Below are 19246 nucleotides of genomic sequence, written 5' to 3'. Positions count from 1 at the left end.
CACCGATAGTAAGATACCTTCCTTGACCCTTGGATAAAACATTTCTTGGAACAAAATCACATTGAAACCCCTTGTGATGTCACAAACATTCCCACACCACCCCACAATTACGTGTTTTTGCTGATCAGTCAAACACTTATTTGCCATTGGTGGCCCTGCCAAATATACACATGGATAAACTGCTGCATACTGAATGGACATGGCATCTTGAGATGGCAAGGGATGAGACATTCTCACTGAATCTGACCAAATGAAGTGCCCTGTGGACATCAGCAAGGACACTTTACAATGTTGCACCCCAGGCACACCAGAACCCCTCTGCACTGATTGGCTCCCTGTTGCATGCCCCACAATCCCTACCCCATCGCTCTGGCCCCCCGAGCTACATTTCACAACTCCCTGCCAGGCGTGCTTCTAAAAACCTGACTAACACCGTGAATATATTTTAATCGGCGTTATTTGATTCCTTTTTTCCTGCCAATTCTTAGGTGCCCAACTCAGTGTCCTCGAACGTATCTCATGAAGAAATTTCGATATGGTTCCCCTGGGAAGCTTCAGTCTTGCACTGTTTCTGCTGAATATTCAAGAAATGACCATTGCTGTCACAAAAACCTGCAGCCCTTTATTATGAGTTCTCTACAATAATGCTTTCCTTACCTGGGCCTACAAAACATGGATCCTCTGTTTGCATATTCCTCAAACAGCCCCCTACCACAATATCCCATAACCCACCTTGTACCCCTACCCCTAAGCAAATTACGCCCACACTTTTCAGTTCACCGTGTGTCTTTCTGCACTGTGACAGCACCTGTGTCTTAACAAATATATCCTATACTACCTGCGGCCTGTGTAGTGACATCACAATTCCAGATGTCCCCAACCACGTTACTGTTTACGTAACCACGTCACTTACATAGCTGGTACGTGCGTCCCCTTCACTGCTTCACAAGTGCTTCAGTGAAACAAACAGAAAAGCCTTATTTTATTATTAATATTAACGATCAAAAATGAAAGTTTAGCATGTAGAAAGCCTTTTCTTTTTACACGATCGGTACATAATGTATTTTATTTTGTTATGCCCGATCTGCATTTTATGATAAGTTAGTTTATGTGCTTTGCCTTTGTTGTAAGGGTCCAGGTCCAGTAATACTAAAAGGATACAGTGGGTTTGAACATGCAGTGCTTGCTTTTTGCCTTTAAGATTCTGCCTTGATTTTTAAAGGAGATATACTGTTTTTTCAAAAATAGTAGATGTTGTTCCTGATCTTCAATAGTCTATTAAAACCTACAAGTTTACTAATCCTGGCCACCAATAATGGTAGTACCAGATGTAGTAAGGCCCCTCTTGGTAGTACTACACGGTTCAAAATGCACCCTTTGCCCATTATGTATGATCCATTATATTTAAACTAGAGGAAAATCCTGTGTACACGTGGTAATGTGCGTAAAGGAAGAAATGTTCACAGTGTAAATACATATGAAGTCAAGTTTTTAAAACGTACATGAAGAATATTATTGATATAATAATACATACCAAGACATATTACAATGAATAATTACATAATACATAAGTACATTGGAAAATAGTCATTTTCTTTGTTAGAGAAATTGTGCTTAATCAAATGAATTTCTGTTTATATGTTTTTTTCTTAAATGTATATCTTTTCTTAGTGTGCCCTTTCTGCAACTAATTATTCATTTTTTCCATTCTGAAACACTTCAAGTTAATGTCACATATTCATGTTTGTAAGTCACCACTTGGACTGGGGGGCCAAATGTAGCACCTGCTAACTGTTTGTTTTAAGCTAACCAGGCTCTCCTATGATTGAATCAGGAGCTAAATAGATCCCAGCAATTTCCAACCCTAACCCTGTACTACTACCATCAATAGTAACACCACTAATAACTTTACTACCAGTGGCATGTATATATCACTACTACCAATAAATTAACTATTGTAACCCTAGAATTACTAGTATTGCACCGGCCTATATTAGTAGACGTACCCAAACATTAGTCGTACTGTTACTACCAATGTTCTACTGCTAATAGTTATGTTAATAATACTACCAGAAGTACCAGTTCTAATACTGGCAGTAGTAGTGCTGCTTCTGATGATGCTACTGCAATAGCACCATTACTACTAATGGTAGCTCTAATGGTATTTATGGTATTAAGTAGCTTTTAATACTAATGCTTCTAATATCAACAGTTACACTCTCGGCAGTAGTGGTCACACTATTATTACCATTATATGTAGTGCTAGTACCACCACATACTACTCATCCTATCTGTAGTAGTAATGGTGGTACTCCCACTGCCCACAGTAGTACTATTTCTAATAGCAGTTTTAGTTCTATGAACGGCATTGCTATCACTAGTATTGGCAGTAGTGCCTGTAGTAGTAGTGGGATAACAACTGGTAGTATTACATCTAGTAGTATTGTTGTATCAGGATAGAGTTAGTGGTTGTATTTCTGCGACTGGTAGAACTCCATGTTCTGGTAGTAGTGGTGTTGGTTGTAGTGGTAGCACTGGTCCTCCGACAGCAGTGTTGCTGCTGATAGTCGTAGTAGTCATCCTGTTGCTACCAATAGTAGTACCACTACTAATAAAGGGACTGACTGACAATAGTTCTACTGGTTGTAGATCTACTAGTGGTTTTGCAAGTGATGCTATTCACTAAACACTGGGTGTAGTGTTGCTGGTAACAAAAACTACTAATGGTACTGCTGCTATTGGTAGGGCTGGAATTATGTGGATGACGATCGCCTGGTAAAACCTCACAAACAAATGTTGAAAACAAGATAGATGTAAAGGTTTATTTCGCTGGAGAATTGGCAGATGCTATAATATTGACGGGAAGAACATAGTCCATTCTCGCAAAAAAATATATGTACTCTTTAAGCAAAACAAGGGAGGTGATGGCTGGGAGGTTTAGAATGAATCTGAACCTCTGGCATTGCTCTGGGCAACCCTCCAGACTATTGTTCTTCACTTGACAAGCCATTACAGAAGGGGGAAGACGACAAGCAAATCAGGCTTGCCAGAGGATAAGGTTAATTCTAAAACTTCCAGCCACCACCTCTTTGGTTTTGCTGTCCTGTTTAAGAACATAGATGCCTACTGCAATGAGTTTTTTTTGTTTTTTGTTTTGGTCCACCTCTGCATCATTCCTTCCAAAAGGTGCATCTTAAAGCAGATCATAGCTGTACCTTGCCCCGCACCCCCACCACATGATCCAGAAAGCGGAGCATAGCAAGCTCTCACATGCTGTTTCAATGCTTACCAGTTCAGTATATCATTGAGCTTCAGGGAGCTGGGCAGGGGACATGAGGAAACCTTACTTAACAGCAAAGAAGAACCGTTCTGCAACAGTGCAAATTGTTGTAAAATGTAGTGAAACTATTCAGAGTAAAACGGAGTCTGGCATTAGGATGTTAACACCCTCACTGCCTGTATATAACTGCTATTTAAATTGTTCTAGCTTCACTGTTTATTACCCTGTACCGTGCCTTGTAAACTTGTACTAAGCGCCCCTATACTCCTGGGTCCGGAGCGCTATAGAAATAAATAAACAAACAAACAAAACATGGCAGCATCTTTTTACGCATAGTCTGTGAGTAGATGCATATCCCTGGACATTGACGCATGTTTTTCTTCTATTTTCTTCTATATGGTCCCAGGACAGGTGACCACTCTGCATATTCTGCTGCTAACTGAACCCATGAATTAATCATACTGCGTTTATAGTTTAACACGGATATCCAAAATATGAACGATATGACGATTGTATTTAATTCTTTGTACTTTTTTCCCCACAGATCCCAAGTCCAACCTGTCCTACAATTTCGTCATTCCTTGGATTGGTATGAATCATTACTCTATGAAACTTGTGTTTTGATCTTTTGGTTTAGACAGTATGCTCTATATTTGTCATCATCCACCAGGCATTTCTGTACAAAAATATTCTACTGTAAAAAATTACCAAAGAGTGCAGAGAATGCGCTGGTTTCATTTGTGCTACTTTTACAAATGCGCAGTTCACCTTATTCTCATTACTGTGAGGAGCGCTGAAGAGCCCCTCTCTGTGAAATGTTTGGTGGGGTTGGAGGTAAACATTTCCATTCCTGTTTGGGAGATGAAAATGCAAGTGTGACACCGTGATTTGAACCACGGCGGTCACGCTTAAAGAAAAATTAATGGTGGGGTCAGAAATGACCCCCATCCTGATTTGCGCCTTTTCTCAGAATCTGTCCCTTCTTGTTGTAACATGAATATTTACCAGGAGGGCGCCCCAATCACAGAAAGGTTAACTGCATTTCATTAGGACTCCTCCAGTCTCCTCTGTCTTTCGTTATTCAGATGTGAGATGTTGCAAAAACTGTGTTAAAATGAGAAAAGGCTCAACACTCTCAGCATTTGAGAATTGCTTCTAACTAACTGGCCTGTCTACTTCAACTGAAAAGAAGCATGTACTGAAATAAAAAAAAAACCTTCTTACTGGATTTCCAACCAAAGTTTCCCCCTCTTCCCACAACTTCCATGCAGCTTAAATAGTGTGTTACACCTTTGGTGTCGTTACAGCTTCAACGATTTTGTTTCCGAATACACCTGCTAGTATTTAGCACTAGCACTGGTGAAGATCTCAGAAGCCTGACTGTTAGTTTTACCGGCATGGTGGCAGTATGTAGACCTAGTTTTGTATGTGTTTTGAATTATGTATAGTGTCTGCTAGGGCAGCACAAACAGTTGGATATTCCTGATGTACAATCCTGCCCCACAATTCTGTGTCAATAAAGAGACATTGCTCATAACTTCAAATGTATTTAAGAGAAATTACTCAATACAAACTAAAGCAGTCTCCAGCTTTATACCAAGGACATCACTACAATGTTATAGCTATAAGAACAGTTGATCAAACAAATTTTACCTGCCTTCATGAATCTCACTACTGGTTCTCATGCAAGCATTCATTTCCATAATCGGTTATATTCTTAAATATACTAAGCATTCTAAATACACTCCTTCTATGATAGTTTCCACCTAAGCATCACTGTTTACTTCAATGATACTCTCGCAAAGTGATACATACCATTTCTGTTTCAAGAAATCCAATACAATCTTAATTTTCCCCAATGACACCTACACTTTTTCTATCCGAATAATCTTTCTACATTATATGTGGGGCAGTGGATCTTTACATGTATATGCAATATTTTCTGAATATTCGTGCAGCTTGCCTTCAGCTTTAAATCTCTAAATGTAAAATGTACAATGTTAAAACACTCTTTCCCTGTCCTATTACACATAGGTCTGCCTGTGCATTTCAAGATGAGGGACAGCAGGGTTTTAACGCTTGGAAGGTTCTCTATTAATACAATTAATTATTTGTGCTTGTGCACACATATATTTTTAAATGGAGTTACACTGGCTCCAAAACCTTTCATGATATAATATTAGACCATGGTGTGTCATGATTTGCACGATTGGTTGCAAGATTCTGTCCACCTTGAGCCAAGGATTCTATATAATGTGGCCTAATTTTACAAAAACAGTTCTGCTTTTAAGTTGCACTGAAATGCATGTCTGTTTTAAATGTCGCTTCTCAATAAAAATGCATTGAGCTTTAATGAAATTACCTCTCATTTTGTACTCCATGTTAAATGGGAGACACAGTGCATCTTAAATACTGCACCTGTATATTGTTCAAATTTAGGACTGTAATTCCCAGGCCATTTAATTCCCCTGATTTTTTTTTACCATGGATAATATGATGGTTAAATGACAAAGCAATCATGTGGCTGATCTCTATCTAACCGTGTGTCATGTCATACAGTCTTTCTCACCACCCTGTACTATGCTCACATTTCAGCTGCCTTTGGACTGACAGCAAGGAGCCACGTAGGGATGAGATGCACCAGAATACATCTACCTAATGTGCATAATTCCATCAATTAATTTGGCATAACTCACCAATCTAATTTGTATTCATAGCTGACAAAGAGCTGCACAAGTCCTCATTTGGGCTAGATAAGCATACAAAATAAATGAAATATTTCTACTTACCTCTTTTTGGCTAGCATCCAAATACACATTTGTAATTTTGGCAAATCGCAAAGTAGACAAACCTGACAGCTATCCTGTGGGCTTCTGTGCATTCATGCATAGGGATGTGCCCTTGGTACATTGCTAGAAAAACAGGATTAATCTATATGCCTCAGAGAGTCATCAAAACAGCTGGCTATAAAATAAGCTCTATACAAATGAATGAGTGTGGCAAAATGCCATCTGATGAGGGTAGAATAGGCCAATCTTTCTTGATTTTATATTCATATACAATAATGTGGGTAATTCTGTTTCGACTTGATTGTGTCCTCCAACGTATTCCTCATCTTTGACATGTAGTGTCCATAGCTCGGCTGTGTGGGAAATTTTTCGGCAGAGGGTGCCCTGCATCGATTGAGTCAGGTCGTTGGACCTCGAAGGCCTCCGTCGAGGGTGACTTCATCGGATGTTATAAGTAGCGCGCACGGCGCCCGTTGCCTCAGTTCTGTTTTTTCCACAAACGTATTTGCTTCGTGAAACTCTGCGTGCCTCGTACTTCTAGTGTTTGCTGTTAAAGATTGTCGATATGTTTCCGTCTTTCACTGCGATGACACTGCGGTCCATCACAGACCCGCACCGAGTCTGCCTGTGGTGCCTCGGCAAGGGTCATGGCACGGATACGTGCTCTAAGTATCAGTCGATGACTGGAAAGGCCTTGCAGGAACGAAAGGGGAAACTTAAGGTAGGCAAGGTGTCCAAACCCCGTAAGTCCCAAACTGCTGGACCTTCGACCGATGAGTCGAGAGGCGACTCTTCTCAGAGAAAGAAGGCCAAGTGTTCAAGGTCCAGGAGTGGTTACCACTCGTCCTTGTGGAAGCACTCGAGGAGAGGGCACCACCGGTCACCTTCCTCGTCTTCTTCAGACGGCACCCCAGAGAGGATGAGTTGCCCGTCCAAAAAATCGTCGCAGGCAGAATGGGAAGCTTTCCGTGTGGAGATGCTTAAGATTTTTTGAAAAATAGGGCAAAGCTCTGTCCGCGCCTTCTGGTGAAGCCGGCAGGGAACGTTCTCGACCAGATACTCGCGACGTCCTCTATCCCGGGTAAAAGGAATGATCCTTATCCGGAGCCTTCGAGGCCTCGTACGGACAAGGTATCTAAGGATTGATCGAGACGTGAAGTGAGGCCAAGGTCTTCAACACCACTGAAACCTTCCAACCCTTGGTGCCCTCAAAGCCATCGACGCCAGGCCAGTCGCTAGTGCCTATCGGGTCCTCCACCCCGGTCAGACCCTCGATGATTTTGACGCCGAAGCCGTCGATGCTGTTTGGGCCAAAATTGCCAGCGCAGGTCCCTGTGACAGTGGAACCTCCAAGGAAAGCAGTGGCTAAGTCTTCAAAGCCTCTGGCTGGTATTCCTGAGAAAAGGTAACTCCTCTACCGAAGAAGGATTTTGTGAAGTCCCTCAACTCAATTTTTGAGGATTATGCCCATTTTGGTCTCCAGTTTGGGACCCCTAAATTTGCCTGACTGCCTCATTTCGGAGGAGAGTAGGATTGAGGATCTATCTGATACTTTGCATAATACAAGTGGTATAGACACTTCTCCTGAGCTGAAGTTCGGCAAACCAGACTTGGGGGGAGAATGCTGACTCCTCTTACAGACGACAGAGTTGTTGATTATTTGGGCTGGTCTATACTTACTGTGTGTGCATTTTGATAAGGATGATGTGGCTCTGCAAAAAAGGGTGGCCAGAAATTGGGATACCCCAGAGACTAATCTGTCGGTGAACAAGTCACTGACAATTAAATACTGTTCCTCCAGTAGCGACCCCCGACTACCTGTCCACTCACCCCACTCCGGAGAGTTTGGTAGTCCAGACAGCCACGGCTACCTCAAAACAGGCAGTGTACCCTACCATCCATCCTGATACGGACTAAAAGCGCATTAGTAGATGGGCGCGCAAGGTATTTTCGGCTGGGAGTATGGTGCTGAAATCGGCCAACTCCACTTGTACCTTGGCAAAATAATTTTTGTACACTCTGTGGGATTGCATATCTTTGGCGGCAGAGCATATTCCCGAAGGGGAATAAAGGGATGGCTTTCTGGCCATTGTTAAGGACGGCAAGGAAGCCATGTGTGAGTCCCTTCAGTCGAGGTTGGATTCTGCAGATAGCGTCAGCAGGTCCATGGCTATGAGCACTGTGATACGCAGGTTTGCGTAGTTACGGTAGTCCGGTTTTGCATCGGACGTGCAGGCTCGACTTCATGCCATTTGACGGGTGTCATCTTTTTGGCAGCAAGGCCGACGAGAGCCTTGAGAAGTTGCAGACCTTTAAAACAGCCGCCATATCTTTGGTTGCCGCTGTTCGGCAACCTCATCCTTTTTGTCATAGCGGACAGCAGTGGAGGTGTAAATCTTTTCGCTAATGCTTCTCATTTGGAAGGGCGAGAGGAATGGTCAGTCAAAGAGGCCAACGTAAGTTTGCTCGTGGTGGACGAGGTAGAGGTGCTAAGCCTGCTCAAGCAGCAGCCTCTTTGCCATCAGGCTCTGCAACTGCTGGTTCAAAACCACTCTGAGGCCTTGAGTCACAGCTCACTAGTAGGGGGCAGGCGTCTCAGCATCTGGAAGAATGGTGCGACATTACTTCAGAAGTGTGGGCTCTGGAAACAATAGCCCACAGTTACTGCCTTCCTTTTTATACAGAAGCCTCACTACAATCCACCGGGGAATCACTCTTTGAGGATTCCGGATCTGCTCCTTATACAGGAAATATTGACCCTACTAGAGAAAGGTGCTATAGAACCAGTGCCTGTGGCGGAGAGAAACAAGGGTTCTTATTCCCTGTATTTTTTTTATTCCCAAAAAGGGTGGGGGACTGAGACCCATCTTGTACTTAACATGTTCCTGAGGAAGGACACATTCAAGATGGTCACTCTTTCTCAGATCCTTCAGGCCCTCCAACTTAAGGATTGGATGGCATCATTGGACCTTCAGGGTGCTTATTTTCCTGTGCCGATCCATCTCAAGCACAGGCGGCTCGCACTATCAGTTTCGAGTCCTGCCAATCGGGTTGACCACCGCCCCGAGGGTATTACCACATACAGATGTTATTCATATGCATGTTTTGGTTACATGATGTTAGTAACAGTGACTTCAACCATGTACATTTATTTGAACAACATGGAATTAACGCTGTGATATAGAAATAGCTGAAAAAGTGGGTGTTCCCCCATTTCCTATGTTCTCTGTGTTGCTCTTCAAGTTAAGCTCATATTCATTAATGTTTGATGTTTTAAGTGAGTACATTGTGTGAAATATATTAATTAAAATATGTTCCTTTTTTGATACTATGCCCTTGGTTGAATACATAATGTGATGATATTGCACACCATCTTGGGAGTAGTTCTTCTACAGCCGCTTTGTGGTTGAGGTGGGTAGCTAGTGGTGTCCTTCGCTGTTTTTCATAGAACCTAAATAGGACATTCTTTTATTTTGGTGTCTTCATACCATTGCTGTTTGGGCTCCTACTGTTATCACCTTTCACCCATCCAGAAGATATATCCTGCCCTTGGGCTTTGCTACCACATTAGGTGAAGGAGGTATATAATAATAATGTAGCATTTATATAGCGCTACAAACCCACAGGTATCTGAGCGCTGCTTATTACCTACGGTGTGTGGTGCTCATTTATCGACCTCGGAAGGATGAAAGGCTGAGTTTGGCCCTGCAGGGATACAAACCTGCATCAGCAGGCTCTGCACGGATGTCAAAGCGACCGCTCCAATCGCTGTGCTATCGGACCGGCTGTGCCCGTTTCACCTTTGTGATTGGGATCACTACTGGTTTAGTGGTAGTGGTGGCCTGAGTAAGCAGTTTAGCCTCTCCTCATCCATGTACACTCGCAGAACAGTAGTCCTTTCCTCACACTGGAGGGTGGCATGGATGTCATTTGAGAGTTGCCACGGGTCGCAGTTGCAACCCCTGGTGACTCTCCTTGCAACCACTGGAATGTCCTCTGCGACCTGTGGTGAAAACACACTTTTTCATTAAAAGCACAACCCCCATATCCGCCTGGACGGCGGGCGCGGCGCCACTGTGTCTCGTGCTTTTGTTATGTAACTGTTCAGTGGTTGCTTAGCAACCATGAGCTCTTCCGTGTTTTCACCCAGCCTGAGCCTGTCTAGTTCTGGGGCCTGGGAGCAGGTCAACCAGAGCACACCAGCAACAGTCAGCTTCTATTGCCTTGTCCGGAACCTTGAGATGAGATGACCGAACTGCAACATGGGCAAGTCAAGCTAAGTTCAAAAGAAAATGTTTTGTTGTGTGCAGTTTTGAATACCGTGTAAAGTATTTATTGTAATGTGTGTGTGTGTGAGCAAGATTTGTAATGTAATATGTTCATGCACGTGTATGTTTCTGTGCGTCTATATGACTGTGTGTGTGCACCGCTGGTGCTGGCCCGAGGCATGGCCTTGTTTAAGTGCGCCATTACAAAAATAATGGAGTGGACCAAGCACAAAGAAAACCATCTTTAATTACTTTATTTACAAACTAAACGTCTGGCAGAAGAACAAAATACATTCTCAGCACACTCACATCGGTGCAAACATTATACAGCGGGTACAGCGAGTAACCGCAAAAATTGTATGGGTAGGTCAGAAAACCTTTTCCAGCTCCAACCCCGCCTGTTTTCTCGGCCTCAATCTGTATTTATTTTTTTGACAGTGCCCCACCCAGTATTGCCCCCTCATTCACACTTCGAGACATGGCCTTGAATGTTAACATGGTCTGACCACTCATTGAATAGACAGAAAATTACATGGTACCACACATAAAACGAACAGAACTACATTTGTTTTATGGACTATTGTGTAAGCTGTAAACACCTGTATTGTAATGTGCATTCCATTTCTGTAGAAGGTCTACATGGCAATAGAAGAATATTTGTTTATTTCACTTAGGTAAAGGGTTGTTGGTCCTCTCTGGGCAAAAGTGGTTCCAGCATCGAAGGCTGCTCACGCCTGGCTTTCACTATGATGTCCTGAAGCCATATGTGAAGTTGTTTTCAGACTGCACTAAAGTCATGCTGGTAGGAACTGTGCTTCTTTTCAATGTCCAAGCATGTTTTCCATGTACTGATTATAGCCTGCATGTTGTCCCACACGGTTCATATTGGGGTGCAGCTTCATAACCGTGGAGACTTTTTTCCCATCCAGTATGTGTTGGTGAATTTTGCTGAAAAAAATGTTTTTATCACTTGTTATCCTTCAACTAATACTGACACCAAGCGAGTATTGGATACCTTCACTAACAATTGATTAAATATTTACATTCATAGTTGTAACCATTTGATACGTAAACCATAAGCTTCTGGCATCAAACGTAGGCTAATACAGTACTCGCCAGATGTTGCCCTCCTCACCGAAACCCACCTGCGGGGGTCGCATTGTAGCTTTTTTATGCTCACTAAATACAGAATTGCCTTTCATGACCTCGCCAGAGGGACTTGAGGTATCCTGATCCTTATACTCAAAAGGGTACCGTTCTCACACCTACAGATGCTCACCGGCCCTATAGAAAGGTTTGTATTGATCCGGGGTTGGGGGGCAATTATGGGGTACCACATGGAGTATGCGCCTCCTCCATCACGCGGGCCCAACTTAATGATCTCCATAAGCTTATAGTGCTGGTTGAGGTGGAAAGCTGGATCCTGGGAGTGGATTTTAATGACGTGATGGGAATAGGCCTAGATAGGTCTCGCAAGGGCAGCAGGAAGCCGGAGTTCCCCACCAAACTGGGCTCATTTGCAAAGTCGATGGGCTGGTTGGTTACTTGGAGATGCTTGCATGCCGGGGAGACAGGGGCTCACGCCTCCTTCTCCAGATTGGACTATCTTTTCATCCAGCTGGGCGATAGCCATATTTTTAGCCAAGGCGATTTCTGACCATTCTCCACTTCTTGTCTCGCTCAAGAGTGGGCATGAGTCACGTGCACCTACATGGAGTTGACTTCGTACTACCTGGGCTCCCCTGAGTTTACGCAGGCATTAGAACTCCTTACAAAGGAATACTTCTCGCTGAATGATAGTCCAGTCACGGTCTGGGAGGGATGCAACATGGTTCTCTGCGGGGAAGCGATCCCTCTGGTTGCGGCACAGTGGAAGCAACATGTGGAGGAGGCAGAAGTGTCCTCGGAGAGGGAGACAGACTTGCTTGGCTCTGGGTTGAAAAGAGGCACAGCTTAAGTTACTGACAGCCCAGGAGACCCATGGGAATGCTGCATTAGATAACGCAAACCGGCGCACTGGCCCAAACGCAGTCAGATTCACGAAGTTGGGGACAAGGCAGGAAAGATGCTAATGTGGATGGAGTAAAGGGAACTGGGAAATGGATACGTACAAGCCCTGCAGGGTGACACCAGTGAAATGTTGACAAGGGATACGGATATCGCGCATGCGCTTGTGGGTTATTATGAATCCCTATGCTGACCAAGGAGTGGAGGGTTGGGACCAGTGGATCTGGTGGCTCTCCCTCTCTTGTCCGCGCGGCAGAGGAAGGGGCTAGAAGCGGAAGTATTGGTAGAAGAAATAACGGGCTGCCATCTCGTAATTGCAGTCTGGGAAGTCCCTGGGCCCGAATGGCTTCTCAGTGGAAGTCTGGAAGAGATGGGGGGTGGGGTGAACACCACAAGCTATTTCTGTAGTTCAGGAGGGATGGTATATTACCAGATGATCTGAGGAAGGCGTGCATAGTGGTTCTCCCTAAACCTGGCAAGCCGCTGGAACTTTGTGCCTCTTACAGGTCAATATCGCTGATAAAAGGGGAAGCTAAAGTCCTGTCAGATCGGTTACTATGAGTTCTAGGCTGCCTTGGACACCTGGACCAATGCAGGTTTATGCCATCTGAATCTACTTGCATAAACCTGCGTAGGGTACAAATGGATTTGGGTTAAGCCTCCACAATCCCAGGGCCGCTAGAATGCTGTCAGTAGACTTAGAAAGCATTTGATTATGTGTACTGGGATGCGTTGTGGGGAACCGTGGAGAGTATGGGGTTTGGGGAGAATATTCTGGGCTAGGTGCACCTATTATATAAATCGCCAGTGGGCTAAAGTACGGGTCAATGGGTAGACTTCTTTTCCCCTGGAGCGGGGAACAAGAAGGACTGACCCTCTTGCTTTTCACCTTGGCTGTGGAACCACTGGCTATAAGGCTGAGATCTAGCTTGGAGTGGGTGGGTTTTAAGTGGCCCTGGGGGGGTGAGGAAAGGATATCCTTGTACGCGGACGATCTACTGATTCATATGTGGAATCTGTCCATCGCATGTCATGCAGTGATGAAGATACTAGACGAATATGAGTGCCAGTGGTCTCAAAGTCAACTGTCAGAAATCATTCCTCTTCCCTGTACAGGATGGGGATGCAGCGCTCCCGCAGAATTACCGGTATCAGGTGTCTCTGACAGGTGTCTGGTATCTCAGTATTCAATTGGGCAAACATCTATCGATATGATATATTTTATTTGTATCACACTCATACACCAGTGTTTCAGAGCGTGAAGTTTCTCGACTTAAATCTCAACCCGATCATTGACAAGTTCAAGCTGAATGTCAAGCACTGGCAGTCCCTTCCACTGGGCCTGATGGGCAAGGTGGCCCTTTTCAAAATTATATCTCTAACCAAGTTTTTGTATGCATTACATAACACCCATTTCCGATATCCAAGGGGTTCTTCGGAGGGATTGAGGGGTTCTGGGGCTCTTTTGAGGGTGTGTGGGGGGTTAAGCGGTCTCACATCACTCTCAGGACTCTCCAACTGTCCGTTTGGAAGGGCAGACACTACTACTCGGCGGGCGCAGTTGGGCGTCATGAACGACTGGCTGCATGGTGACCCTGGGTTGCCTGATATTGCCTCTGAGTGGGGCTGGATAGGGGGGAATACCCTTGTGCAGGTCTTGTACGGACAGAGTAAGAGAGGAGGGGCACTCCCACTTATGTTGATACATGTGCAGCTTGTATAGGATTCGGCGCATGCGCACATTAACCCTTGTGGGGTAATGCACATCTCCATAAGTTCCTTAAGATGGGTCACTTTAGACACTAAAGGGGGATGGGCTCCTTCCCTTTGAGTCATTGCAGGGGAGGTTTGCCTTTGGAGGCAGTTAACGATTTGCTCCCCTTTGGAAGCGAACCTACTCCCAGTATGAATTGAGATGTAGGTTATCCAGTAATTATCCTCCCCTCTGGCCCGACTCACTCTGCAGGGCATACTCTGGATGTTCTGATCTCTACAGAGCTTCCCCTTTCTATCCCCCTCACCATTTCTCTCTCCTGGAATAATCACTTTCTCCTTTCCTCCCAGCTCACTCTCTCCACCCCTCAGGCCAAGCCAACCCCAGCACTGCCACCTACCCTCTCGGTTATCCGACCCATGAAGCATGTGTCAGTTGAGGCTTTTGCCGCCACTTTCTCTCCCCCAACCCCTCTCCCACTTTGGCTGACTCACACCCTGACAGAGCCTTCTCCATGCTCCACTCTGCTATCTCTGATACTCTTGATGTTCATGTCCCTGTCATGAGGATCCGCTTCAAGCCCAAAGCCAAGTGCAACTCTTGGTACACCTCAGACCTCGCCACCTTTAAACGCAAGTGCAGGGCGGCTGAGAGGAAATGGTGTGCTTCCGGTACATCCTCTGACAAACTGGCCTGCCACCGTCTCCAAAGGCAATCCCGGCTCTGTCTGCACCAAGTCTGCGTCTCTGCTGCATCTAACAACTTGGCACAAACTTTAAATTCTGCAAGGAGCTGGCCAGTCCTGCTGCAGTCTCTACCTCTCCTGTCCCCTCCCAGGCCCTCTGCACGGCCCTGGCTTCTCATTTCATATCTAAAACTCAGGACATCCTGTCTTCTCTCTTCCTCTCCCCATGGCCACTATACTTCCTGCTCTTCCTCTGGACCTTTTTTGGCCACCACTCCTCTCACCTTCTCTGTTCTCCCCTGACAAGGTTTCTAGACAAGTCCAATCTATGAAGGTCTCGTAAAAACCATCAAGGACCTCATTGACAATTTGTGGACCCTGATCTGGTTGACTTCTGCAAACACTCCTTCGCCACTGGGCTCTCCCCCCAAAGCACTCCCTTGTGCATCCTCTTAAGAAACCCTCTGCCAACCCGTCCTGCCCGGCTAACTCGCCCAATCTCCATCACTCCTTTTATGGGCAAACGCCTGGAAAAGCTGGCCATCTCCCAGCTTAATCACCACACTGAATCTATTGGTTGTCTCCACGACCATCAGGCTGGCTTCAGAGCTGCCAGAAGCACAGAAACTGCTCTCCTGAACATCCATGAGGACCTGCTCTCCAACCGCGACTCCAACACCCCCTGTGTCCTCATCTTACTTGATCTCTCTTCTGCATTTGACACAGTCAATCATGCCGATCTGCTCAACCATCTCCGTGATAACCTGGTATCACCGAACAGGCTCTGGCTTGGCTGACCTCTTTTCTCTCTGATCGACCCTCCCATGTCCAATGTGGGTCCTTCCTCTTCTCTATCTCTACCTGTGGCGTTCCCCAGGGGTCTAACCTCTCTCCCTGGCTGTTCAACCAATCCCTGGCACTTCTTGCCCACTGCATTGCCGCTCTCTGCCCAAACTTTCAGTGCTACGCGGATGACACTCGACTCACTTTCCGGCTCCCTTCCGCCACTTCTTCTCCTTCTCTCATCACTGACTGTCTGTCTGCTATCCAGGAGTGGCGTGCCGCCAATGATCTCTGCCTTAATGCCAGTAAGACTGAGATTCTCCTCATTGGAACACCAGCTCCATCCTTTCATGTCGCTCTCTGGCCAGCCTCTCTTGGCCCTCTTCCTACTACCACCTGGGAGGCTAAAAACCTCAAGGTCATATTAGAGTCCACACTCTCCTCACATCTCTGACGTCTCTAAGAAGTCACACTACCAGCTGCACCTCCTCGCAGGTATTTTTCCTTTCCTCTCCTTCCCCCAGAAGCTCACTGTCTCCAAAGATCTGGTTCTCTCTAGGCGAGACTACTGCAACAGCCTCTTTCTAAATCTGCCTGCTTCTACTCTCTGCCCTCTGCAACTCATCCAGAACAGGACTGCGACACTTGTCATTGGCCTCAAGCCCTGGGATCGTATCTGTCCAGGACTGAAATGTCTGCACTGCCTCCCAGTGACTAAGAGGATTAAGTTAAAAAAAACCTCTGCATTGTCCACAAGGCCTTCTGGAGCCTGGGGCCTCAATACCTTCAACTCTCGCTTCCTAAATATTTTCCTTCTCAAGCTCTTCGCTCATCCGCCTCCAACTCCCTCAGGGTCAGTCGCTTTACCAAGCAACGAGTTGGTGGTAGATCTATTTTTTCGGCTGAGGCCTCCCTCTAGAACAGCCTCCATGAAACTTGAGGAGAACCATCTCCGGTTCTGGAAGCACCTCAAAACCTTCCCCTTTGCTTCTGCTGTCTCTCATCCTCTCCCATGCTGAACTCCTGGCTAGAACTGCACTGGTCACCCTCCTATCTCGGGCCCAAGTCCTCTCCCCCGCCAGTTGCACATATGCACTGCCTCCCTGGCAACCCCCGCACTTGGGGACTGCTTCTGTATCCCTACAGTCCCCTTCTACCACTTGACACCTGAGGTCTGACTTACCCTTGCACTTGCCACCAGCTGGTCGCACTTTTTACTTATTTGCCTTTATTTATTTTTTACTGTCGATCCCATGTACTGCACTGCCCTCTCCACAGTCCCCCCGCACAATTCCCCTTCTCCTGCACTTGCGCAATCTCAATGTCACCGGGTCTAGTACGATCGTTGTCTGTCCTCCCTCTGTTTCCCTCCCTTGCCTTGTCGCGCCTTGAAACCCTTGTGTATAGGCGCATTATAAATATCATATCATACGGGACCAAGAAATTGTCCCACGTCACGGATAAGAGGGAAAGGGATATAGGGCTCCTGGACCCTGAGGAATGGGTGGAGGCGTTGATGTTTCCTCAAGAGATCGGCATGTTCGCCAGACTCTGCCTCATACAGTATAAAATTCTGCATGCATTGAGCTTACTATTCCAGCACCCAGATGTGGGGGTGGGCTGAAAGTGATTGTTATTTACGATGTGGGACGCTTGGAGGCATATTTTACCACACATTGTGGGACTGTCCGCTGGTTCACTTGCTGTGGGGGAAAAGTATACGCAAGTTGTCAAGTGTTCTGTATGTAGAGGTCCCTAGGGGACTTGAAATGTGCCATACTGGGAATATGGGGGGCGGAAAAACTCTACAAGTACGACAAGATATTTCTGGCGGTGGCCTTGGGACTAATAAAGTTATTGCTGTGTTGTGTGGGTCCCTGGACCGCCCTCAGAAGACTTGCTGGTTGGCCAAGATGGACATGTGCCTGGCCCTAGAAACGCGTGTATACAATGCTAGGGGGTGTCCTGCAAAGTTTACAAAGGTTTGGGGCAAATGGGAGGAGGGTGGCGGCAGGGGTAAGGGATGTTCTGTGGTCAGGCGTCAGGCTGTGATGCTGGAATTGCTGTGACTGAGGATCTTGACAGATGTCTGTATAATGCACAGCAATTTAATTTTGTCAGTGTGCCTATGCCTCTGTGCCAAGCAATGAGGGTTATGTTTGTTGTGTTCTTTTTTTTTTTAATGACAACAATAAAAAAAATTGCATTAATGATAGGTTCAAAACGTGTGAAATTTAAAAACTGTTGATATTTCTTCAGGTTTGCATCGTTGGGTTCAATGTATAATCATTTCAATATAGATAACTGCAATATTGAGGTCAGGACTAAGGTGAAGACCTTAGGTATCTTTTTGGATAGCAACTTGAATATGAAAGCTCAGGTGAACAGTTTAGTTTCTTCCCCATCCTATTTCATCAAGTTGCTCCGTCGCCTCCGCCCACTGATTTGTGAGAAAAGTTCAGAGACCCTAGCTAGAGCCATTATTGGTTCCAAATTGGATTATTGCTTCAGTTTCCTAGTAGGCATCTTGCAAGCAGATTTCCAACGCCTCCAGGTTCTCCAGAATGGAGCAGTGAGGGTTGTGAAAGGACTTTGCCGTAGGGACCATGTATCGGATGCAAGACAGAGCCTGCACTGGCTATTTGCACAGGCCAGAGTGCGCGTCTGGATGCTTATCACCCATAAATGCCTTGAAGGTCAGATGCCACTTTACTTAATGGAAGCGATGGTAAAAAAGCAAAACCTCAGATCCTTAAGATCAGACAATATGAACATCCTAAAAACCACTTGCTGCAAATCTAGAATCCTGCATAATTTTGGAGGTGAAGTGGAGGATTTATCTCCAACTATATGCCAAGAGCAAATCCTTCACTTCTTCTCCAAAATTTAAGCATTGTGGTGCAGTAAAGAGGTGGTAATTCCACGGCCACCGTTTTAACGCCATTTTTAGCTGTACTGCCATACTCATAATGAGGCCCATTAGCTCTCTACGACCCTTGAACCCCAATGGGTTAACTTTATCTTCTATTCACTCTACCTCCGAAACTCCATCCGTGTTAGCCCCACTTGTTAAGACCCATGATTTAGCTCATATAGTCTGTATGCTTAACTCAGATAGTCTGTATGCTCGCATAGACTCGTACATGGCCGCCATTGTTTTTACTAATATTTGCTTCTCCAAGCCCATACCAGCCTACAGCATCTTCTAAAATTTCTCAGCGGTGGCTATGTCTGCCAAACCCCATGTGCCTCACACATCTTTGTCACAGGGAGGCGTTACCACATATTCTTTGCCCATGATCCCCTTGGTCACACCGTTCCTGTACAGTTATGGAGTCAGTCAGTTACAGCCAGTACTAATTATCCTCACATCTGAAACCTAAGGATATATGCTTCAATGCTACAAACATCATAATGTTAGGGTTGCGAAAAATGAAAGGCACTCCACGCCCAGTGTCTATTATATACTTTGTGATTCAATCATATAACCATGTTATCACTGGCATATTTGTCAAATCTAGAGATCTTTGGTCTTTCTTATGTTCACTGTCTGAATTTATGCAAAGCAGACTGGAAGACGGTCCCATGTGATATTTTCACGTATTGAAGGTCACGTGCCAAGAAAGGCTGATTGTTTTAACCAATTTGTTGCGGCCTTCAATATTTGCAAATAACATATTTTGGGGTGGGCTTCTCCCACCCGCAAACCCAAATGAAACC

At 45.3% G+C, this 19246-nt stretch overlaps 1 protein-coding gene across 2 annotated transcripts in view; it reads left to right on the top strand.

Moving 5' to 3' along the window:
* The window catches only part of LOC138548066 (cytochrome P450 4B1-like), a 252246-nt gene that overhangs the window by 77802 nt on the left and 155198 nt on the right, over nt 1-19246 (top strand). For both annotated transcript variants that reach the window (XR_011291897.1, XM_069642253.1), the window contains exons 3-4: nt 3825-3869; nt 11012-11139. Coding sequence is in view for 1 of the 2 variants with exons in the window: in XM_069642253.1 (XP_069498354.1) it covers nt 3825-3869; nt 11012-11139 (173 nt within the window). In the remaining variant the exon portion in view is untranslated. The remainder of the gene's footprint in view (nt 1-3824; nt 3870-11011; nt 11140-19246) is intronic.

The sequence above is a fragment of the Ambystoma mexicanum genome, chromosome 1q, assembly GCF_040938575.1.
Source record: "Ambystoma mexicanum isolate Mex_15411 chromosome 1q, UKY_AmexF1_1, whole genome shotgun sequence".
Taxonomy (NCBI): domain Eukaryota; kingdom Metazoa; phylum Chordata; class Amphibia; order Caudata; family Ambystomatidae; genus Ambystoma; species Ambystoma mexicanum.
This window is presented reverse-complemented; position numbering and strand designations above follow the sequence as displayed.